At 49.8% G+C, this 25,303-nt stretch overlaps 1 protein-coding gene across 1 annotated transcript; it reads left to right on the top strand.

The window, feature by feature from the left end:
- Nucleotides 1-5,361: 5,361 nt before the first annotated feature.
- On the top strand, nt 5,362-23,756 carry LOC134434129 (olfactory receptor 14J1-like; the record flags this gene model as incomplete). Its single annotated transcript, XM_063182821.1, has 2 exons — nt 5,362-5,823; nt 23,739-23,756. Coding segments are annotated over 2 exons (480 nt in total), but the record flags the coding sequence as incomplete, so codon positions are not given.
- Nucleotides 23,757-25,303: the final 1,547 nt, after the last annotated feature.

Genomic DNA, 25,303 nt, shown 5'->3' with positions numbered 1-25,303 from the left:
CAGGTACAACGGGGAAAGTTTTTGCCAGTGATAGTAGATCACGCGACTCATTGGGTAGAGGTGGTACCCACTGTGAAAGCCAATGCCAGTGTTGTGAGGAAAACACTTCTAGAATCAATCATTCCCCAGTATGGGATGGCAAACAGGATTGATTCAGACCGGGGAACTAATTTCATATCGACGATATTGCAGAAAGTTGTTCAGGCCTTGGAAGAAAATTAGGAATTACATACTCCACGGCATCCACAGAGCTCCGGTTGGGTTGAGAGAATGAATCAAACTCTTAAAAGAGCTCTAGTTAAGCTAATGATTGAAACCCAAATGTCATGGATAAAATGTCTCCCTTTGGCCTTATTAAGAATTAGAAGCCAAACCCAGTCAGATCTGGGGGTGTCACCCTATGAAATGATGTTTGGGTTTCCCTTCCTGACCTCACCCAGAAAGTTGCCACCTATGAGGAAAGGGAAGTCAACGCCAAGAAATAAGTTTTGTCTATAGCACAAACCTTAGAAGGGCTAAGACATAAAGGGACAATTCCTCAAACTACCACCCAGGATTTCAGAATCCATAAAATTAAATCTGGGAATTGGATGATGATTAAGCCATGGAGAGATCAGCCTCTAACTCCTCAGTGGGAAGGTCCCTTTCAGGTACTGCTCACCACCAAATCAGCCACGCAAACTGCAGAGTGGGGATGGACTCATGCCAACAGAGTCAAAGGCCCAGTAGAAGAACTCAAAGAATGGAGTATAACATCCAGGCTGGGTGAAACAAGATTGACTCTCAAGCAGAGACTGGAAGACAACCAGAAAAAAACACCAAGACGCCCAAAAAGTAGAGTTAAGCTTCGACCAAACAGCTCGAGAACTGTCTTCCTGCTTTAGTGGGTGAGAATTATCAGCATCTGTTGAGAAGTACACAAAGGACTGTAAAACATAATGGGGCAGCATCCTTAAGAAGTAAGACGAGGAATAGAGGGCAAGATCAGGTTGGCCCCTTTGTTCACTACCAAGAAGGCTCCATAGCCCTGCCGTGGGTAGGAACCCCTAAGGCATGGTAAGGAAGGGACTAAAGGCCATACCAGACCTCTGTCATTTCTCAGTTGCCTTTTAATTCAACAGGGACTGGAGGGCAGGACCGAGTTGGCCTCTGTACTCACCCCTAAGATACACTGACTATGGCTAGCAGCCACATAGGCACGGCAGATGGGAGTCAAAGCCATACTGGACCTCTCTAATGCCCTTTTGTCCATTCCAAATAAGTGTGTCTAAGGAAAACCTGAGATTTTTTCTCCTGTCCCCCTGTCCTTGCCCACATCAACAGATGCTGGTATGACTCATTCAAGAGAGAGAGAAAGTTTTTACCTAATTGTTCAAGCAAAAGGACTTACAGAAAAAGAAAAGGGGAGCTTGTTATAGATCAGTAATTCTATGGTTGCCTATCACAATTAAGGGGTGAATATTAAATATATGTTAAGAAAAGTTTTTTAGATGTATAGTTATCCTTCCCCTCCCCCTTGCATTGTTATCACAGGATGGCCTCAGTAGTTGGGGCATTTGGGAAGGTTGGCTTGTTACTATGGCAGCCCCTGACCTCCAATCAAGATGTTAGACAGTGATCTCCACCACTGGACAGTGAACAAGGAGTCGATTGAAAAGATCTTGGGAGGGGCTAGAGGTGTAAAAGACAGAACATCCATTTTGTAGATGAGCACACAGTGACTGAATCCTTTGCTCCTGGTGCTGTATTCTTTTCTTTATTCAGTCTTCTGTTGTATTTTGATATGGCCTTAATAAACCATTTAAAATGTTTGAAATTAAAAATTGTTTCTCACATGGTGTTGGGGAATGTGGTGCAAAGTTGTCCACACTTGGTCAGCTCCAAAGTACAACTTCCCTAACATGGCCAGACCAACTTAGGAGAGACCCTGGATCAATATCAATCACAGAATGCTGCAATCACCTCTTGTATAGTAACAACAGCAATAGAAGACACCCTTTAAGACAGGAATACATATTTCTTAGAAGCTGTTTAAAATAATTCTCCATAACTGTAAAAGGAATACTTCCTAAAGAACTGCTCCAGACAAGAGAGAAATCAAGGCAGAGCCATGGTTTGTCAGCACAGGCTCGATCCTAATGAGCCCCGTGGTGCATTTGGAGCTGAGCCCTTGAACATCAGGGCTTGAGAGGAGATTGCACGAACCTTTCCAGGAGTCACAGTGAGAGAAAAACCCCAAAGTGTCTCAAAGCATGAATGGGTCTCATTGAGGTCCATCCCCAACACAGGCTCCTCATGGACTCATTGGAGGAGAGAATTGGAGGCCAGGATGGCAAAAAAATTCTCTGAGAAATTCAGTGTAGAAAGGAAAAATCCATACTACCTTAAAAACCTTGAGTATCTCAAACCATTAATGACCCCCACTGAGTATCAGTACAAAGCCCTCAAGGGACTGGTTAAAGCAGATAATTGGGGCCATGATTGCACAAACCTCTCACAGAGTCTGTATCAAAAGGGAAACACCAAGTACCTTAAAATAACTGAAGTACCTTGAAGCATTAATGAGCCCTGCTCAGTGTTGTTACTGACAAAGCCTCTCCGGGGACTAATTACAGCAGATAATTGGAGGCCATGATTGCACAAACCACTCAGAGACTCCAAGGCAAAAGACAAACCCAAAGTCCTTTGTAAAATCTGCAGTCCCTGCAGGGAGCATGAAGGAGCCCCCACGGCCATTGGTGAGCAAGGCTCCCCAGGGACTCCTTCCAGCAGATCCTTGAGGCCACTGGGATGTGGGCAGGGGGGGGATGCTGAGGGCAGGACAAGGGGCTGACAGCGCCCAGCCATGCTGGGGCTGTGCCAGGAGACCCCAGGACAAGGTGTCTCCTCATAGCCCTTGGTGGCACAGACCCTGCTGTGCCCCAGGGCCCCAAGACTTGGCTTCTCTTTTTCCCCACCTGTCATCACTGCTTTAAGTTTTCTGCTCTGCCTGGGGCCTGGGGACACTTTCTCTGTTGTGTCCCTCAGAGGAACCCATTAAAAGTCCAAGAAACTTCGGAGGTGGATTCTGACTTGGAGCTCTGGAGAGGTTTCTTCAGCTCCCTCTAAGGGACTGATGTTCAGGGCCTGAGCACAAAGCCCCAGAGGCTCATTAAATTCCTTGTGCTGTGTCTGTGCTGCTGAGCTGGGCTCCCAGCCCAGAGGCAGCTCCTGGTAAGCAAGAAGAGCTTCAAAAGCACATTTCTCTTGATGAGCAGCTCTTCTGCCAGCCCAGCAGGGCTGGGGCACTGTCTGCAGCCACTCCGGGCAAGCACAGAGGCACAGAGAGCTTCAGTCTGTCAGGGCTGGGAAGGTGCTGAGAATTGCCTGGGGCAGAATCACTGCCAGCCCTTGGCACAGGAACCTCTGGCTGCTGGACAATGCAGCTGCAGCTCCTGGAGTGATCTCCTCAAGCTGGAACATCCCAATGCCTACAGACTCTGTGAGTACATCTCTGCATATTTCTGGTGCAGGGGAGGTGAAATGCTCTTGAATCTCTGACATGCTGATGGTTTCTGATCCGTCATAGAATATTTCCAAGACAAGGACTTTTTAAAAAATGAGGTAATTTCCTAAGACATTTTATTCAGTTTCCTAATATTGGAAAATGGCAGGGAACGGGAGATAAATATTAAAGGTTGATTATTGATAATTTATTATTAATTTTGACAAGTGCCTGAGACAATGCAAACTATACTTTTTAGTGATCAGTAGGAGATATCTAATTTTCTTTCAGCCACTCTGCCCATGGACAGCACCAGCATCTCCTTTGCTGGACCCGTCAGGCTCAGTCTGAGCTGTCCTTTCTCCAAGCTGCAAACAGAACCTGCTCCCAGCCAGTGCCCTGCAAACAGGCAGGGTTCTGTCAGGCCAGGGAGAGTGCCCAGAGATTTGGGGTCTGTGAGTGCTGACAGGGAGAGATCAGGAACAGGGAAACACCTGCAGGAGGAAAATCCCCAGGAAGCAGAGAGAAGATCAGGCAATGAGAGAAAACAAAACCCAGAAATGTTGTGGCAGGGAGAGTTTAGAGATGCCCACAGGATCCCCTTCAGTGCAGCCCCTCCCTCTGAACAAGCCCCCTCCCTCCTGTGCCTCAGTCAAGCCTCTGCCCTCAGGGCGGGGCTCCATGGCATGCAGCCCCTCCTGTGCAGGCAGAGCTGCAGCAGAGCTGTGGGGCAGCTCTGCAGCCCCGGGCCCAGTTTCCTCTGCAGAGCACAGGACTGGGAGCAGCTGCCCGGCCCTGGGGGCTCTGGAGGGGGCACAGCTGGCTCAGGGTGATGCTGCCCCCAGTGCCTGGCTCTGGGCAATGCTGTCAGTGCAGCCAGGGAAAGAGCTGCATCTCCCTTCATCCAATGCCATCTTAAGGACATTTGGAATTCTCTGTGAGATTTCAATCCAAGCAGGGAGCTTCGATGCTCCAAGCAGGGTGCAAACCTGTCCTGTAACATCTCTGGGTTATAAGATTGATGGGGAAAGGCAGAGGTGTTCTGACCAGAAATGCTTCTGGGTCTGTGAAATGAGCAATGTGAGCCCTTGTCTACAAATGTGGAGCTGGGCTGTGGTGCATCCATCTGCTCTCTGGAGTACCTGAGGAATTTTAAGGAAAACGTGGGAGTGTGAACATTCTCCATTTCAGAACAGTGAAAGCCCAGACAAACTCCAAACAGAATGAAGTGACAGACCATCTCACCCCCCTGTCTCAACTTTCTCTGCTCTCCCAGAGTGCCTCAGAAATGCTGAGGGTTTCTGATATGCAGGAGCAGCAGCAGAGATATGGGGAAGCATATATAGAAAACCTCCTAACTAAAAAAACTAAAGACACTGTCTGTGTATTACAGAGGATGGTGTATGGGAATTGGCTTTGATTTTGGATACAGGGATCTCCTCCAACCCTTCACTATCCTTTTCCCATGAACAGGTCCCCATGGCCAGGCACAGCAAATGTCCAACAGCAGCTCCATCAGGCACTTCCTCCTGCTGGCATTGGCAGACACGCGGCAGCTGCAGCTCCTGCACTTCTGCCTCTTGCTGGGCATCTCCTTGGCTGCCCTCCTGGGCAACGGCCTCATCATCAGCGCCGTAGCCTGCAGCCACCAGCTGCACACGCCCATGTTCTTCTTCCTGCTCAACCTGGCCCTCACTGACCTGGGCTCCATCTGCACCACTGTCCCCAAAGCCATGCACAATTCCCTCTGGGACACCAGGAACATCTCCTACACAGGATGTGCTGCACAGCTATTTTTACTAATCTTCTTTCTTGCAACAGAGTTTTCCCTCCTGACCGTCATGTGTTACGACCGCTACGTGTCCATCTGCAAACCCCTGCACTACGGGACCCTCCTGGGCAGCAGAGCTTGTGCCCACATGGCAGCAGCTGCCTGGGCCAGTGGCTTTCTCAATGCTCTCATGCACACAGCCAATACATTTTCCCTGCCCCTGTGCCAGGGCAATGCCCTGGGCCAGTTCTTCTGTGAAATCCCACAGATCCTCAAACTCTCCTGTTCCAAATCCTATCTCAGGGAACTTAGACTTCTTGTGGTTACTAGCAGTTTATCATTTGGTTGTTTTGTGTTCATTATTTTCTCCTATGTGCAGATCTTCAGGGCTGTGCTGAGGATCCCCTCTGAGCAGGGACGGCACAAAGCCTTTTCCACCTGCCTGCCTCACCTGGCTATGGTCTCCCTGTTCATCAGCACTGCAGCATTTGCCTACCTGAAGCTCCCCTCCATCTCCTCCAGATCCCTGGATGTGGCCCTGTCAGTTCTGTACTCAGTGGTGCCTCCAGCCCTTAACCCCCTCATCTACAGCCTGAGGAACCAGGAGCTCAAGGCTGCAGTGTGGAGACTGATGACTGGATGATTTCAGAAACACTAAACTGCTTGCCAATTTCAGCAAATCACTTCTAACAAAGTCATATTTGATACTTTCTGTTGGTTTGCTTGTGGAGTATTTTTTTCCTTGCTTTAGTTTTTAATATTTTCCACAAATAAATGTCATTGTTTGTACCATTATTCATTGTGTTTCTCTCCACCTTCCCTGTGGCCACAGACTGTGTCAATGGGGGACTGCACTCTTGGTGTATTTAAAGGAAGTAAAGGATGTCCCAGCAAAGTTTTCTGCAGAGATGCCCTTTTGTTGCCTTCTCTGGAGCTGCAGCAGCAATGTCTGTGTGCAGAGCTGGGGGCAGATCAGGGCTGGCACAGCAGCTGTGCCCAGCAGCAGCAGCATTTGGTGTTGTCAGTGCTGCTGCCTTGGCCCTGCCCCGCTGCCCTGGTGGCCCTGGGGTTGCTGCAGGGCCTGCGTGCTCTTGGGGCTGGGCAGAGCCCTGGAGGTGGCAGTGCCGGGGCTGCAGCAGGGACAGCCCATGGGCACTGCTGGGGCAGCGCTGACGCCTCAGGCCAGAGCCTGGGGGCTCCAGACTCCTTGCCCAGACTCTCTCAAGAACACGGCCATGCCAATGCTCAACACAGAAAAGCCCCGTGAGAAGCCACAGGCTGGCTGTGGGCAGGCTGGGGAGAAACAGCATGGCTGGGGCCTGGGGCAGATGGAAAGGAGCAGCAGAGCAGGGGCTGATCCATCCCCAGTGCACTGCACAGCCCAGGGCAGCGTCCCAGAGCGTCCTCATGGAGCTGCCAACAACATCCCCTCTCTGCAGCCCTGGTCTCTCCCCCAGCTCACACAGGTGCCCCATCCTTGCAGGCACAGACACAGCAGCATTGGCTCAGCAGCCCCTGTCTGCATTGCACAGAGCAGGGGAAGCACCCCCATGCTGTTGGTGTGGGGACTTCATCCTGAGGGAGCACAAATGCCATCAGCCCCTGGGGCCAGCAAGGGCTGGGGGACACCAGGGAAACCACCCAGGTTTGTCCTGGCCTCTGCAGTCAGCCAGAAAGTTTGTTCCCATCAGCTGGGAGTTTCCTGTGCCACTGCAGACGCTGTTGCTCAGAGCCAGGGCTGCCTGGCAACCCCCCGAAACTGCCCTGAGCATTACCTTGGCTTCACCTTTGCTTTCTTTACTCTTTCCTGGTACAAATTTCTTCCTATTGCCCACTCCAGGGCTCCTAGAACTGGACACAGCACTTTAGGTGCTTCCCAACCAGTGCTAAGCACAGGGGAAGAATCAATGCCCTGCTCCTGCTGGACACATCCTTCCTGATCCATAGGAGTGCCACAGGTTGGATGAGTGAAATTGTGGGGAGAGGGTGGGGACAAAGTGTTATTGATTGTCAGCCATTAAAGGTCTTGACTTTCATATCTGTTCTGACTGCATTAGAAGTTGCTTGGGGTCAATATCAATTGGACATTGCTGATATCAACCTATAAACAGGAAAAGTAACCACGACAAATTAATTCTCGGTGCATTGTTTTCAATAGAGTTTTTTGCAGTCTCAAAATGGTCTCCTTGGTTCAATGAGGCCTTGAAGGGTCACAATGCTCTCCAGTATTCCATGAGGCCCTGCAATGTCACAGTGAACCTTGGTTCCTTGAGTCCCACATTCTTCCATGAATCCTTTGTACCATGGGGCCCTTTAGTGTCACAATTGTCTCCTTGGTTCCATGGAGCCACACTGTGCCACACTTGCCCTTTGGCCAAACAGGGCCTCATAGTATCCCAATGGACACCTTGATTCCATGGTTCCATGGGGATGCAAAGTGCCACAATGGCCCTTTGGTTTCACAAGGCCTCAAAGTGTAAAAATGGCCTCCATGGTTTCATGAGGCTGTGCTGTGTCACAGTGGACCCTCAACTCCATGATGCCCCATAGCTCAGCAATGGCCTCCTTGGTTCCACCGTGTCAGTATGGCCCCTTTGTTCATGGAGCCCCAGAGTGTCACTGTAGTCCCTTGATTCCAGGAGGCCCTTCCGTGCTACAATGGCCCCTTGGTTACAATGGGTTCCAAAGGCTCATAATGGTCTCCGTGTTTCCATGAGGCCCTGCAATATCCCAATGGACCATTAGTTCCAAGGGGGCCTGCAGTGTCACAAGGCTGCCTTAGTTTGACAAGGCCCTGCAGTGCTTTAGTGGCCCCTTGGTTCCATGAGGAAAAGCAGAATCAGAATGGCCCCTTGGTTCCATGGAGTACCACAGTGTCACCATGGTCCCATTGATTCCATGGAGCACCACAGTGTCACCATGGTCCCAATGGTTCCACAGGGCCCCACAGTGTAACAATGGACCTTTGGTTCCATGAGGTTCCACGGCATCACAATAGATTTTGGTTCTGTGAGGTTCCTCAGTGTCTAAATGGCCCCTTGGCTCCATGCGGCCCTGCTGCGTCATAGTGCCAGGTGGCTCCATGAGGCCCCATAGGGTCAAAATGTTCTTCTTCGTTCTGTGAAACCCTACAGAGCCACAGTCGATCCTTTGTTCCATGAGGCCCTGCTGTGTCACAATGGACCCTTGGTTGCATGAGCTTTCACACTGTCAGCAATGGTCTGAGTTCCACAGTGTCACCATTGATCCTTTGTTCCATGAGGTTCTATAGAATAACATGACCACCTTGATTCCAGAAGGTTCTGCAGTGTCACAATGGACCATTGGTTCAATGCAGCCCCAAACTCTCACAATGACCCCATGGTTCCATGAGCTTCCAAACTGTCAGCAATGATCTCCTGGGTTCCATGCGACCCTGCTCTGATACAATGGACTCTTGGTTGCATGGGGTTCCACTGCATCACAACGGACCCTTTATTCCATGGGGTTCCAAGTATCACAGCTGGATCCTTGGTTCTGTGAGCCTCTGCTGTCACCAAATAGCCAAAATATCAGAATAAGACTCCTTAATACTAATCTGATGTTAAAGAGAGCATCATTTATTCAGGCCTGAGGTGCAGCAGGTGATGACTCCTTACGTGGACAAGTGACTCTACCAGTGTATCGCCTATATACAGTCACTATGTGTGTATTAAAATTTACCCATTTCCATAAAACCCACCCCAAGTTCCCAGATTCAGCCCTTGCTTTTTCTATCACTGCATTCTTGAGCCAGATGTCTTCATCTATTCTTCCAGCTATTCCTGCTGGGAAAGCAGCCCCTGAATGCCTTGTTTCTCTGCTCAAAGTTCATAGGCACCATAAAAAGTTGAATTACCCCTTTTGGTATCAAGGCCAAGGCTTTGTGTGGGCAGGCAGAGGCAGGCAGGAGGCAGAGCTGTCAGCAAAGGAAGGGCCCAGCCAGGTGGGGCAGCCGGGGGATGCCGACAGCCTGCAGGGACAGAGGCGCAGGGCAGGGACACCGTGGGACAGCCTGGGCTGCACAGGGCACAGGGATGGGCAGCAGCTGCAGGACAGCCCTGACAGAGCCAACTTGGGCAGCGCGAGGGGACAAGTGACCCTTGCAGGGCTGGGGCCTCATTGCCTCCTTGTCCCTGCTCAGCAGCCTGGCAGGGGTTGCCCCATGCTCCTGCCCTTGGCATTGTACATCCCCACATGCCAGTGCCCATCCCGGGGAGAGCGCTGATCAAGGAGGGAGGGACAGGATCTGCCGGGCCAGGGGCTGGGGGCTCAGGCCTTGGCCCTTTTCATTCCTGAAACACATCCAGTGGTGCTCAGCACCAGAGACACCTTTGCCTTGCTTGTCCCCAACTGTGATCACTGCCTCCAGTGTTCTGCTCTAACTGAAACCTGGGGACACTTTCTCAGTTGTGTCCCTGACAGGGATCTCTTTAAATTGCAAGAAACTTCAATGATTTAATAGAACTGAGTTCTTGACGGTATTGTGACATCACTGAGAAGGCTGTGACATCCCAGAGTAGGGTCTGAGGTCATAGAGTAGAGTCTGCCATCATAGAGGGTGGCTCTGTGGCATCAGTGAGTGGGTTGTGACATCACCTGGTGGCTGTGTAAGATCATAGAGCAGGCTGTGACATCACAGAACAGATTGTGACATCACAGGGTGACTTTGTGACATCAGTCTTTTGTGACCTCACAGTACTGCTGTATGACATCACAAGGTGACACAGAGTTGGCTCTGTGACATCACAGGGGCTGTGTGACATCACAGAGATGGCTGTGTCACATCATAGGGGCAGTGTGACATCACGGGGGCACTGTGACATCACAGGGATCTGTGTGACATCACAGGGGCTGTGTGACATCACAGGGGCTGTGTGAGGTCACTAGGGAGGTCACTCTGCCCCGGCCCCCCTCACAGCTCCCCCCAGAGCAGTCCAACCCTGCTCGTGCACAGCAGGGTCCCCTGCCCCCCTGGGTCCCCCCACCCCCAGCCCCGCAGCCTCCCCCAGAGGATGTTCCACGAGATCGACCCCAGAGACTGACACGGGGATGGGGGGCCAGGGCCCTGGGGGTGGGACAGGGGGACAGGGACCCCCCCGGCAGCGTCCCCATGTCCCCCAGGGCCAGAGCCTGGGCCAGGGGTCCTTCACCCTGCAACCAACGAGGCCTTGAGAGCACTGAAAAAATCCCCAGCAAGGGAGCAGCAAAAACCTGATTTAATATTAAGGGACAGCAGCACAAATTTCCTTGGCAAGAGTCACTCTGCTGGTGACTGGACACTTCAGGCACACCAGGGAAAAAAAGACACAACAAAACCAAACAGAATCCAGGCAATCAAACCAGAAATTACCTGAGAACTGTCCCTGTATGTGTGTGTGTGTGTGTGTGTGTGACACAAGGACAGTGAGGGCAGGGATAAAAGGAATATGGCCTAAAAGCTTCACTGAGCTCAGACTTAACAGGACTTAACTTATACCTTAACTGATACTTTCAACTTCACAATTTAGCAAAAGAGCAGAGCATAACAGCATTTAACCTAACTTAAACCTATGAGTTTGCAAGTTAACAGAGGAATAACACTTAACAATATTGAACTTAGCTTATAACTTATATTAAAGGTAACAACTTTGCAAAAGAACAACTCTTATCAGCAATTAACTTCATTTAGACCTTGTGATTTAACCTTCCCTACAGACCTGACTGACTCAGCTATCCATGGCACTCCAGCCCCTCAGACAGCAGCATTTCTGCCACATTTCCCCAGCACAGGCACTCCTGTGTGCACACAGACACAAACAGTCAGTGCAAGGCACCTGTGAGAAATTTCCCTGAGGGCAGGAAATGTTCCCTGTGGATGCTTCGGCATCTCCCCAGCAAACGGCAAAGGGTTGAGCCTGAAGGAGTGGGGGGATCAGCCCAGGCTCTGTGGTTGTTGGGGATCCCCGAGTGCAGCAAATGGGAGAGTTCTCGGCTGGGAGAGGCCCCACTCAGAGGGAGTCGCTGGCCCAGGAGAGCTCCAAGGGCTCCTTTTGGAGCTCTGTTTGCAGGGCCCCAAGAGAGGGGCTCCAGTCCCAGCAATGGCTCATCCTGGCCGCACTTGGCATCAAAAGCTTTCTTTGGCAGTGTGAGAACAGGGATGTTGTGCCACTGAGGGAACACAAACCCTTCACAGGGCTGCTCCTACAGAAAGCAGGAGCTGGTTGGGCAGCAGCAGTGCCTGGAGCAGACAGTGTTTGTGATGAGCTGCAGAGGAGCTGAGCCCAGGGGCTGTTGGCCAAGGCCGAGGCCCAAGGAGCATTTCTCAGCTGGCGGGGCAGCCTGAGAAGGGGAGGGGGGAATGCAGCAGCACAGGGCCCATGGAACCAAGGGACCATTGTGACACTGTGGGGCCTTGTGAGACCAAGGGACCATTGTGACACTGTGAGGCCCTGTGACACCAAGGGACCATTGTGACACTGTGGGGTCCTGTAACACCAAGGGACCATTGTGACACTGTAGTGCCTCATGGAATCATGGAGAACACTGTGACATTGCTGGTCTCATGGAACCAAGGAGTCTGTACTGATGCTGTGTGGCTCCATGGAATGTAGGGATCATTGTAACACTGAGGGGCCCCATCAAACCAAGGGTCCATTGTGACACCAAGGGGCCTCATGGCACCATGGAGACCATTCTGACACTTTGGGGTGTCATGGGACCAAGGGGCCATTGTGACACTGCGAGACTCCATGGAGCCAAAGGTCCATTATGACATTGCAGGGCCTCATGAAACCATGGGGAGACCATTAAGACACTTCACACCCTCATGGAACCAAGGAGCCATTGTGACACTGAGGGGACTCATGGAATCATGGAGACCATTGTGATACTGCAGGGCCTTATGAAACCTAGGGGCCATTGTGACACTGCTGGACCCCTTGGAAACAAGTCACCATTATGGCACTGTTTTTATGACCCCATAAAAACAAGGGAACACAGAACAGCTCTGGCTGTTTTGGCTTCCCAGGGACCATCTGACTGGTTCAGCTGACCTTAGCATGTTGAGGGTCTCTTCTCTTCTGCTGCTGAAACACCGGGGCTCCATGTTTTCCTTCCTATGGAAATGATCTCTCCTCCTCCAAGCACCCATGACCAGAATTGTGATTTCACCTCCGAATTTCCTTATATCCAGTGATTGTTCCAATGGGAATATTGCCAGGAGAAGTCTGTCTTGCAGTGGTTTCACAAGGGTCACTTCCCATCTCTCCTCAAACCACTGGGGAAGGCTCCATGCTTTCCTTCCCATGGAAAAGAACTGTCCTGCTTCTCCAGGTGCCTATGGCCAAGATTGGCCTTCCACCTCCAAAATTCCCATAATCCAAAGACTGCTCCCAGACAAAATCTGCCATTCCTGACAAGTCTGGCTGGCCTTGGCCTTGTCAGTCTCTCACCTGCCTTACAAACATTAGGCTCTGTGCTTTCCTTCCTATGGAAAAGAACTGTCCTGCACCTCTAGGCACTCATGGCCAGAATTGGGATTTCACCTCCAACATTCCCTATTCTGATAGACTGGAGGAGATTGTTGGCTTGAAACATTTCATGTGTGGGGAGGAAGGGGCAGGTCCAGCCTTGCCCTTCCCTGGAATCCCAGCCCTGCCCTGCCCTGGAACCCCAATCCCCCCAGAGCCTCTATCCCAGCCCAGCAGTGTCTGCCAGTCCCTGGCACAGCACAGGCAATGCTCCACAGCCACCTCTGCAGCCCCAGCCCAGCTCCTGAGGGACCAAATGACCCCAAGTCCCACCTGGGGGAAGGGCCCAGGAAGAACAAGGGAAATTGAAGGCTGACCAAATTGGAATTTCCATCTTACCAGCGCTGGAATCCAGGAGCTGGTACCTGTGTATGCGCTTCTCTGGATCTTTTTTGCCTTTCTCTCTTTCTGTGTCTTCTTTCTCTGTTTCTGTTCTCCTGGAAATGTTGAGTAACTTAAAATTGAACAGGCTTAGAGTTTGTGAAGTTGAATGGCCCAAGTCAATGCTTTCAGAAGTGTTTTTTGTTGACTGATTATCTGTCGTAGTTTGACATGAGAAAAATTTTAAAAAGTAATACAAAACTTTTTGTGTAACTGACTATCTGTTAAACCACTAAGATACTTAACACGCCTCTGTTAAACACAAATGTTAAAGACAAAGAAACCCAGGAACCTCCTCTTTCTTTTCCAGTCAACAAAGAAGCAGCAAGCCCTGGCCCCCATCTCAACCAAACCAAACCAAACCAAACCAAACCAAACCAAACCAAGCAACCCTGCCGTGGGCTGAGCCCCTTCCCCCCTCCCCAGGCTGCCCCTCTCCCTACCAGCCACATTCTAACCAAACCAAACCCAAAAACTACCAAACAGGAAAACAAGAGGCTACAAAACCCCAACCAAAACAAAGCTAGGCACAGCTATTAAAATCTTACCATCAAGTCCCTTTCCTCCAACACATCTCAAACAAAAAACTCCTACAACCCACAACCCAGAAAAAATAACCCTACAACTAAAAACTTGAACACAAAAAAAAAGTCAAAAACAACCCATAAAACCAATCCTAACACAGCCAAACCACAACTTCCACCACAACTTACTGGCAGGTCAGGCGTCAGTCCTTTCAAAACATCAATCCTCCCTTGAGTATAGAAAAAAGGCAAAATATAAGCATATAAAAAACAATATGAAACCATCAAAGTCAGTAAAGAAAAAAATAAATCCCAAATAAAAAAAAGAAGAAAAATTACCTAAATCTAAAAACTATAATCCTCTTATAAACTGTAAAGAAAAAAACTCTTTTTCTTTAAAACACAAAAAACTATTTAAAATATTTTTAAAATAATATTAAACAAAAACCTCCATACTAAAATAAACAAATGTTAAAATAACTGGAATTTCATCAAAAGTTTTAACAGGAAAAAAAGTCCAGTATCCTCAAGAGAAAATCTCTATTCCCAGAGATAAAAATAATTTTAAAAGTAAATAATAAAAACTTTTACCTTTAAACAACTCATCTTTTAAACAATACCCCATAAGTCAACATTGCCCATCAGCAAACTGTAAAAAAGCTTGTAGCAATAAAAAAACCTTCACAATAACTAACTTCCGCCAGCAACTGCTATCCATGACCAAATAAAGAACCACAAAAGCCCTAATTTTTCCTCTTGTAAAAAAATCTCCGTAAGCTTAACACTAAAACTTCTGTCTCAAGGTAATCTTAAAAAAAGACTGTTCTAGAAATAGTAAACTAACTAGAAATTTTAAGTCTTGTTTCTCCACATTGTCAGTAAAAAGTATTAAAGACAAAAAAAAGTGTAATAAAGAGTTTATTTTAATTCTTTCTACTTTTTTCTTTTTTAATTTACTTTTAATAAAACTCCTTTATACCTAATTAAAATTTTAGGCCTACTTTACCTTTCTTGTAATCCTATCTTAAAACAAAATACATACATAAATAATTAACCAACAATAAAACCCACCACATTCACAAATGCATTAATTAAGAAATCTCAATATTAGAAAAATCTTGAATTAACAAACCAAAACCACTACAAAGTCATAAAGAACCTTTTGCCAAAGTTTCTCTGATTTTGTAAAGTTACCAGTAAAAGCTGTTTGGTTGTTTTGAGCTCCTGAGAATCTCCTGTTGGTATTTCTCTAGGGAGTCCAACTCACAGTACACAAACAATTGTAATTCCTTTAAAATGTCTCAGTGAGAGATTTGTTTCAGGGATGGGGGTCAGGGCTTGTGTGTCCTGCTTGGCACAGCCCAGGCAGGGCTTTCCCAGCCACATTCCACACTCCATTTCCCAGCTGGAGCCACTGGTGCCTCTGAGTTGTGCTGCCCCAGCCCCAGGGACGCTCTCCTTGTCTGCCCATTCCCCCACGGTCTCCGGGCAGGGATGGCCTCAGTGGGGGCTGCTGACATCCTCAGCACCTTGGAGGCTGCTGCTGAATTTTCCTGCTCCACAGGCTTGTTCAGCCTTCAGCTCTTCAGTGCAGGAATTCAGTGTCCCAGGACTCATTACCATTCAGAACAGCTAAACAAGCCAAGCCTCTGGGAATAATTTGATTTAAGTGTTCAAATAAAATGTGTGGTTAATTAGTCATATTTCAGAAGCCAATTCAATGTGAATACCTTGAATTTAAAAAAACAGCAAGAAAATATTTTTTTTAGGTCCTGTAATTTTTTTTTTACTAATAATTCATTGAAATGTGCAATCTCCAATTGACATTGAATCCAAGTACCTCCTCATGCAGTTTGACTGGGTATGAATATCAAGACTTTTTATGGTTGACAATCAATCAGACTCTGTCCCTACCCCCACCCCACCATTTTCCCCATCCAAGGCTGGCACTCAGAGCAGCCTTGTGCAAATCTGAGCTCCCTGAAGCCCACACTGGACCTAGCCAACAGACCATAGTTGAACAGGATATAACTTAATAAAAATTACACCATTAAAATAACAATCACACAATTACAAACTCTTCCCTGAGCTATGTGCAATGTCCCAGCATGTCTGATGACTCCACTGTTCACAATTGATTTCCATACAAAAATTAATTTTTGACTAATGTGGTTCTGTGATAGATATAAACACAATTAAGTTCTTGTATCAGGATTCTTGTCCTGGACTGAGGACATAACAGCTCAAACAATTCCTGATTTGCAAATCTATCAGTGGTGAATGGAGAAGGGAGGTCAGGCTGCTCTTGGTGGTGAGGAAATGCTGAAAGCAGCCTGACTCATTTCATCTCCTCATGCCCTGGCTGATCTCCCCTCTTTCCCCTTCCACCCATCAGCTTTTGTCCCCCCCCAGCCCCCTGGTAAAGAGCCTGACTCTGTGTTCTCCATCCCCTCCTCGCTGGCACTGCCAGGCTGGGATGAGGATCCCCTCAGCCTTCCCTGCTCCAGGCTGGACAAGCCCAGCTCCCTCAGTCTCTGCTCACAGCCCAAGGGCTCCAGCCACACCTTAAAGGCCATTCCCAGACCCTGCTCCAGCTGCCAGACATCTTTTCTGCCCTGGGGAACTCAAACTAGGTCTCAGTGACCTGGATAATCCACGTCCTTGGTGTCCTGGTCACACAGCCCTGGCCCCTTGTCCCCATGTCAGGCTCTGGGGTGGATCCTGTGGAACATCCTTTGGTGGAGGCTGTGACTCCAGGTGGGCTGGGGGGATCCCGGGAGACAGGGACCCTGCTGGGCATGGACAGCATTGGACTTGTTGGGAAACACTGAGAGGGGGAGCTGGGACAGAGTGACCAACCCAGTGACCTGACAGAGTGCTGCTGGGATGTCACACAGCCCCTCTGGGATGTCACAGCCTGCTCTGGGATGTCACAGACCATTCTCCAATGTCACACAGGTGGTCTATGATGTCACACCAGAGTCCTTCCTTAACTGCTTCTTTCCAGATCTTTTCCTAGGGATCTTCTGGGGTTGAGGTGTGAGGTGGCTCTGGGGAATCCAAACAGACTTCTGAGGAGGAAGGGTAACCTTGAACAGGAACATTTGGTTTAGAAATAGTGTGAAAGTTGGGCTTAGTATCTTTGATCATGGGGTTATATTGTTGCCGGAGGGTGAGGCAAAGGGCACTGCCATTTTGTCAGGTGTTGGGGAGGAAGGGCCTTGATTTGGGATGGTGGGCTTCTGGGATGGAGTTCTGTAGGCATGGTCCAGGGTGAAGGTGGAATGATTGACAATTGGGCCTTACCCACAGTCATGGGGGTGGAGTCTGGAGGTTCATTCAGGGCAGAAGAGAAGGTTGTGGTTGCAGGAAGTGGAGGAGCCATGATGGAGGTAGGATGGTGGGGCTCCTGAGCCACATTTGGCCTCCTTCCATCTTGAGTCTCCAGCGCGTGATGCTCCATTGCCATCTTGGACCATCATGGAAGGTCTGAGAAAGTCAGGTTTGAGGGGAGGTCCTGAGTTAGGAGTGACCAATGGGTTGAGTTTTCAACACACTGCTTGCTGGTGAAGGGTCTCAAGGATGGTGTGGAAGATGGGGAATATGCAGATTCAGAGTGGCTCTGGGTGCAATGGGGTCCCTATTGATCGAAAGGTTACAAAATTTAACTCCCACTGAGTCCCAAAATTCAGTGGTATGGATTTCGTCAGCAGAGGCATCTGGAAAATTTTTAATGATCCACCTGATCATTGATTGATTTTAATTCATTATTTGAAACTATTTGGTCATGATCAGTGAGAATGAAAGCATCCATATATGCTGCTTTCTACTTTAGACATCTGGCGGCCCATTTTTCTTTTTCTCTGCCTTATGGGGAGGAGGCACCGGAACACCCCAACTCAATTATGGGACTTGGGTGCCTATTGTAAAAATGCAGTGGCAAAATGGGCAATAAATGTCTTGCATTACCCCAAACCCACCTGCAATCCTATGCATGTGAAACCGTCGTTGTTCCTGCCAATCCTGGGCAAGGTCCCTTTAAGCAACGATGAATCCGCGGGGCCTGGCACAATCCAAAATCCCGGGGAGCACTGGCCTATCCACCAGCTAACCCCAGCTGACGTGACTGACACAGGGATCCCTGAATGCCATGGTCCCTGTTCGGGTGCTAGATATCACAATGAAGGTGGCTATGAGAAACCTCTCTGGTTCCCTGACTTCAGGGCAAGGGAGGCAAAAATGAAAAGAAGCAGGATCATTGGAGTTGTTAAAAAGGAACTTTGTTAACAGGGTGAGAAACAATAAACAATAAACATGAAGAAGTCAAGTATGAGGGGCAGGATCCAAAGACCCAAGACAAAGGGGAAGCAACAACATAGACACTTAGGGGTAGAATACTCTAGAACAATGACCCTATAGGGGAAACAAGTAACCAATAGGGGAGTAGAACTTGGACATATTAGCATAGTAACACTAAAGGCTTATGGGGGAACTATCAGGTGCACCCTAAGTTAAACAAATGATTCCCAGGGTTTGAAACTCATGTCCAATTCTTTTGGGATAAAATCTGGCTGACTCTGAGTTACAGCTGGGCTAACTCCCACACCGCTGCTTTGCTCTGGCCCCTTGGCACCATGCGGCCAAATAGAGCCACGATTATGTCCTTGTATGCACGAGGCTCCAAAGTGTCACAATGGTCCCTTGGATCCATGGTGCTCTGCAGTGTCACAATGGCCCCTCCATTTCACAAGGCTACCAATGTCACATTGGTCTCCAGAGGAAGGAAACCACGGAGCCCCCATGTGTCAGGAGCTAATTAACGGCTGCCACCAGAGGCCAAGGCAAGGCTGATATGTCTGTCCTGGCAGGTTTGCTTGGAGCAACCCTTAGATATTTGAAATATGAATGTGGAGTCCTAATTTCACACATTTCTTCCTCAAGAAGAGGGATGTTTTTCTTCCACAAAAAGAAAAACAGAGAGCCCTTTCCAGTGTTTGGAAAATAGTTGAGTGCTAACACTCAGGAGTCAAAGACCAGCCAGACCTGTCTGTCCTGGCAGCTTTTGTCTGTCAGCAATCCTTGGATACACAGAAATTTGGAGTTGGAATCCTCATTTCGGCCATGGATACCTGGAAAAGATGGACATTTGTTTTCCATACAAAGGAAAGCCCAGAGCCCCAAGGTTTCAGGGGCAGATGGGAGTGGCTTCCACATTCCAAGGTCAGCCAGACCTGTCAGGTGACCCCTGGGAGGCCAAGGCAGCCACACCTGTTTCATGTTCCCTTACTTCCACAGGGCCCTGCAGTGCCACAATGGTTCTCTTACTTCCATGATGTCCTCAGGTGTCATAATGGCCCCTTAGTTACACAAGTCCTTAAGGATCTTAATGGTCTCCATGGTTCCACAAGGCCCCACAGTGTCCTAATGGTCTATTGGTTCCATGAACCCCCTCTGTGTCACCATGGCCTCTTGGTTCCATTGGAGCCCAGTAGTGCTGCAATGATCCCCTTGTTTCCACAACTTCCCACAGTGTCATAATGGCCTCTTCCTTCCATGAGACCCTGCAGGGTCACAATGGCCCTTTGGTTCCATGGGGTCCCACAGTGTCACAATACTCTCTGTGATTCCATGGGGCCTTGCAATGTCACAATGCTCTCCATGGCTCCACGGTGCCCTGCAGGATCACAATGGCCCTTTGGCTTCACAAGGCCCTGAAATGCAACAATGGCCTCTTGGCTCCACAAAGCCCTGCGGCTTCACACTGGCCCCTTGGGACTATGTGGCCCAACAGAGCCACAGTGATGTCTTTGGTTCCATGAGGCCCCCCAGTGTCACAGTGGCCCCTGGGATCCATGGTACCCTGCAGGGTCACAATGTTCCTCTTGGTTCCACAAGTTCCTACAGTGTAATAGGTTCCACAGGGGTCTACAGTGTCACCATGGCCTATTGGTTCCGCAATGCTCCACAGTGTCACAGTGGTCTCCCTAGGAAGGAAACAAGTGAGTCCCAGTGGTGCAGGGGCAGTCTCCAGAGGCCATGTCTAGCTAGACTTGACTGTATTAGCAGATTTTATGTGGGAGCAACCCTTGGATATAGGGATATTTAGAGGTGGAATCCTAATTTCAGCCATGTGAGCCTAGACAAGACAGATAGTTCTTTCCCATAGGAAAGTCCTTCATTCTGAGTGGATGTTCCAGGCTGCGGCCACAATGAAACAGGGAATGGGGATTTTGCTGCTCCTGGGGAGTTTGACATCCTCAGCTGAGGAGAGGAGGAGGCACCAGAAGAAAACGGCAGCTGGGCTTCACTGTTCCTCAGGATATAGGGTGGGGGGGACTCTCCCATCCTGTGTGTAGCCGCTCCCACAGGGATGTGAGGGCTGATTCCAGAGCTCCAGGGGTCACAGTCAGGGCTGCCCTCAGGGAATGCTTGTCTGGTATGGAGGGGCAGTGTGCGAGCACCTGGATCTTGGGGCACCCAGCTGCCCCCATGTTTGGAGGTGCCTGAGGAGGGCTGGGACAATGCCAGGGACATCTTGCAGTGACATCCCCCCTGTCCTGCTCTGGGTGAGCTCAGTCCCAAACCTGACCTTGATCCTGGTCTCAATCTCACTCCATGTTTAGGCACACTCACGGTTCTGTATTTTATCTCATCTCAGTGCCAGATTCATCTAGCCCCAGACCCAATCCCAACTCCAGCCCTAAAGCCAATCCCATGTCTACCCTTAACCCAATCCCAGCTCTAATCCAAATCTCAGCCCCAGCTCCAACCCCAGCCCCAATTCCAGCCTCTTCTTAAATCCTCAGCCCCAAGCCAAATCCCAGGTTCAGCCCCTCTGGAGCTTTGGAGTTGTCTCTGTCCCTCTGACCCCAATGATGTTTGGGTGGGGTCCAGCAGGGCTGAGAGGGACAGAGACCCCCCCGGCCTCCCCAGGTGTGAGAAGGTTTGAGAGACCCCCAGCCCCGAGCACCCTCAGAGGTGAGAGGGAAACAGACCCCCTGGTCCCCAGCCCTGCACAGGCATTCCCTGAGGCCAGAGGGATGGAGACCCCCTGAGCATCCCCCAGGGCAAGGGGACCGAGACCCCCGAGCATCCCCTGAGCTGAGAGGGACAGAGACTGCCCCGAGCACCCCCTGGCACAGGGGTGAGAGAGAGGGAGACCCCCCAGGCATTCCCTGGGGTGAGAATGATGGACACTCCCTGGGGAATGGCCTGGGGTGACAGGGACAGGGACATCCCCTGGGGAATGGCCTGGGGTGACAGGGACACCCCCTGGGGAATGGTCTATGATGACAGGGACAGGGACACCCCCTCCAGCCGCTCTGAAGCATTCCCACGGCATGAGTCACAGAGGCCCCTCGAGCATCCACTGAGCACTGTGTTATAAATAAGAAGCTTGACTAGGCCAATATTCAAGCAGCAATCAATTTATTAATTAATATGGTAAAGCATGAGCAATACAGCACTGGGTACAGTGGGGGAAGTTTTCCCTCCAACTGCACACCAATAGTTGAGGCTTACAGGTATTTATACGTGTACTCATAAGCTTTCTCAGCAGTTTCTAGTCCCAATTTTTACTCATCAGCACTTTCTGTTCCAAATTTTTACATCACAATTCTATATCTATTGTGATTTAGTTTTTCTCAGGATGTATCCCACAAAGGAGTATCACCAGATGGAGGTGGTTCAGTTTCTAAAAGAAGGAAAAAGTCTTGCAGATGGTGAGGTCCAGCTCTCCAGATGTGGGTCCATCTTTTAATTGCAGGACTATAAATCTCATAACAGTGATGTCCAACTTCCCTAGATTGAAAATATAAATCGTTGAGTTGATGTTCATCTTCCTTTCTCAAGCTGCTTTTCACTGTTTTGTTAAGGTGTGAGATAAGCAGGTTTCCTTTATATATATTCTAAAGCTATAGTTTGAAAGATCCTTACTACAAGCAATATTCCAAAATTCTACTTCAAAAGGTTATTGGTGCAAAACTCTGTCAGGCTTAGCTACAAGCAGAAAGTTCCTGTCAAAAAGCAACATCCTTAACGCTTTAATTCAAATGCTCCTAAATCAACTAAACACTTATCAAGGTTAATTACGAACAAAGAATAGGCTCAAAGGCCTTCTTCCATGCTTTACTATCCTCAGTAATATTAGAATTCGTCTTTATAAGTGTCCCATGGTCGGTTTCCACACATATTACAATCACAAATGCACACATTGCCTGTATGTACCTGACACGAAACACAGCTTTGTATTTCACAGGGGGGGATAGGGATGGCTCCTGTGAGAAGCTGCTGGAAGCTTCCACCATGTCTGGCACAGCCAATTCCTGCTGGCTGCAAAGATGGACCTGCTGCTGGCAAAGGCTGGGCCAGTTACAAATGGTGGCAATGCCTCTGAGATAACAGATTGAAAAAGAAATCAAAACAGAGATTGTGGCACAGTTTTAGCTCCAGTCAGAGGGAGAACATGGGAGAAGAACAACCGTGCAGACATCCAGGTCAGTACAGGAGGGGCAGGAGGTTCTCCAGGCACTGGAGACCCAGGCACCCTGTAGGAGAGCCACAGACAGAGGGGCCCTGCTCCCAAGCTGTAGCAGCCTGTCCTTGGAGGAATGCATCCCCTGGAAGAGTGACCCATGCTGCAGCAGTTTGGGAAGGACTGTTGTCCATGGCACGGACTCACGCTGCAGCAGTTTGCAGAGGGCTGCTGCCCCTGAAATGGACTCACATGGGAGAAGCTCCTGCAGAACTGTCTCCCTTGGGAGGGACCCACAGTGCAGCAGGGGAACCACTCCTCTGCCTGAGCAGGGGCAGAAGCCATGGGTGATGAACTGGCCATAACCCCCATTCCCTGTCTCCCTGCACTGCTGGGGTGGGAGGCAGAGCTGGAAGGAAGGAGCTGAGGGGCTTATTTTATTTCCCCTTTTCCTGCTCTTTGTAAGTAATAAATGAATTTCACATTGTCGCAGACATTTTTTCATAGAAATCCTTTCTTTGGGATTTGTTCATCTTCTGGGAAGCTGAGGCTCCAGAAGAAGAATGCAAACAATGGTTATTGGCTGGTGTGGAATGCAACAGGTGCAGTGGTGATTGGTCTTCTGTGAGTGTTTGGATTTGCTGACCACTCACGGGAGAGTTTGTCCTTGCTTTCTGCTGGACACAGAACTTTCTTATTCATTCTTTTCTATGCTATTCTTAGCTTAGCAGCCTCTGCAACTTCTCTCTTTATTCCTTTTAGTATAGTTATAATGCATTATATATCATATATCAATAAATCTAGCTTTCTGATCATGAACCAAGATTCTCATCCAGTTCTCTCACCCTGAAGACCCAAATATTACAGGGCCCTGTAATATTTGGTGACCCCTTGTGTCAGAGCAAAAATTAATTTGATAGGCCCAGAGGAGCAAATTTTCTGCACTGGGTAAAATCCTGTCTGTGTAGCATTTGATGGTGGCTTTGAAGTGACCACAGAAGTGGATTTAAGCCAGGAGCTGAAGAACTGAAGATCCTGATTTGGACAGAGTTCACAGCCAAGGCTGACCACAAAGAGAACCTGAAAACCCTCTGGGAGATGTTCGGAAAGAGCAGCAGAACCGTGGAGCGGGCCAGAGCATGCTGGACTCTTTCAAAAGGTACTATTGGCTTTTCCCTTCCTGACGATTCCGCCCTGAGAAGTTTGTGGCTGTTCGTATGGGGGACACATGCCTTGGAGGAAGAGGTTCAGTTCTCTCCTTCAGAGGAGAAGCTTATTGTCCTCTGGCAAAGATGGAGTGTGGAGGGGACGGATTTTTCTGGTCAAAACCAGATCTTTATGAGTTCTTTCGATGGGCAAAGCTTTTTGGGTTCTTTACTGATGTCCTATACGCCTTGGATGTTTTCGTATGGGAATATATGGACTCCATTTTCCGATTCGTTTGGGGTCAGGGGGTGCAACTTCCCTCTTGTCTACCCAGCATTTAGAAAGCTCTTCCCAGTTTTGAAACGGAGAGCAGCTGTTTATCCATGGATTTCTAACTGCTATGGATTGGCTCCATTTCCACTATCCCCAGCGGGAGAAGACCCGGTAGGGGATGAGATTCTGCTTCCCAGCCCCTCCCTGCTTCGCGGCATGGGGGGATGAAACTGCGCCGCGCGAAGAAGTTTTTTTACTCTTTCTCCGGGGCATGCACAAATGCAGCCGTTTCTTTCCCCCCCCCCCTTCTCCCTCACAGGGGGGATGGGAGGAGGCGGTGCCACTCAAGCCAGCACCGTTGGTGCCGCCCCTGGAAGCCCGGCAGGCTTCTTCCCAGTTGGCCTCTCGGACCCAGCCCCACTCAGAGATGGGGGTGGTACTGGTCCCCGAAGCCCCCCCGCTTGCCGGACCCCCGCGGCCACCTCCAAGACCTGTGCTGCCACCACCCCTGCCAGCCCCACAGCCGCCTCCAAGACCCGCCCCGCCAACGCGGCCACCTCTCCAGGCGGCCCTGCCCGCGGCTTCACCGGCTTCCCCGCTTGCATCTGAGAATTCAGAAACAGCACTTCCTGCGCCTGCGCCATTGTTGCTAGGTGACGAAAATGTGTCTGCAGCTTCCCGCTCAGCAGAGGAGGGGTCATCCCTGGCTCCAGCCCCCCCACCGCTTCCACCCGCCTTCCTGCCGCCTCAAGCCGAGACAGTCCCTGTTCAGGATGGTGTTGGAGACGGTGCCGAACCCGCGGGACCCTCGGAGCAGCCCGTGGCCACTCTTACATGCAGCGTGATTCCCTCCCTGGTTCTGGCCCCCCTGCCACTCGCACCAGCCACCCCAGAAGTTCTGCCGCTGTCGGAGACTCTGTCCACCATGTCGGTGTCGGAGACTGCCCTGGAAATGGCTGTTTGTTTGAGCTCGGACCATCCTGGACCAGTTGGCTCTGTAGCAGCGGCCCCGGTGGCCAGTCTCTCCTTCCGTGAAGTCGGGGGTGTGCGACAGCTGGGGGCAGGGGCAGTGCGTCTGCCTGCTTTCAAGATCAGCATTCTCAGCGGTTTGGGGGATGTTTTTTCGGGGATTGTCCCATGGAGGCTGCCATCTCTGCCGCCTCTCTTGCGCCCTAGTGGCAGGGGGCAGGTGGGTCCCGAAAGCTCTGCCTTTGGTCCCCAGCCCAGTGGGGATGATGCCATGGGGCGGATGGAAGATACACCTGATGCATTTGCATTGCAGGGGGAGAGGGCACAGATGGAGGAGACCATGGCTGGTTTGCTATGGGGAACAAACATCTCCAGACCCCAGATGGGATTTCTGGGGAAGGCTTCTATTTACCTGCTGCTGGCATGCCTCAGTGGTTTTGGGGAAAGGAAGCGTGTTACCACCCATGCTGCCATTGTACTGGCAGCAGGGTGCAGGCCTGCGGGAATGCAAAGCCTGCCTCATGGGTTTGGGCCAGGGCCATCACTTGGCCTCCTGATGTTTCTTGGAGTTGTTGTTTCTCCTACCGGTCCTGGCCTCCCTTTGTGGGCCAGTTTTGGGGTTCCTGGTCCGTCATGGGCCAGGGCCCCCAGGGCCTTTCCTTCTCTGGCACTGCTCTGTTCTGCTGGTGCTCTTTTTGATCAAAAAAAAATAAAATTAAAATTAAATAAAAAAGATTGAAAATAGTGGGCAGC

This window comes from Melospiza melodia, unplaced genomic scaffold (genome assembly GCF_035770615.1).
Source record: "Melospiza melodia melodia isolate bMelMel2 unplaced genomic scaffold, bMelMel2.pri scaffold_32, whole genome shotgun sequence".
In the NCBI taxonomy this organism is placed as follows: Eukaryota; Metazoa; Chordata; class Aves; order Passeriformes; family Passerellidae; genus Melospiza; species Melospiza melodia.
This window is presented reverse-complemented; position numbering and strand designations above follow the sequence as displayed.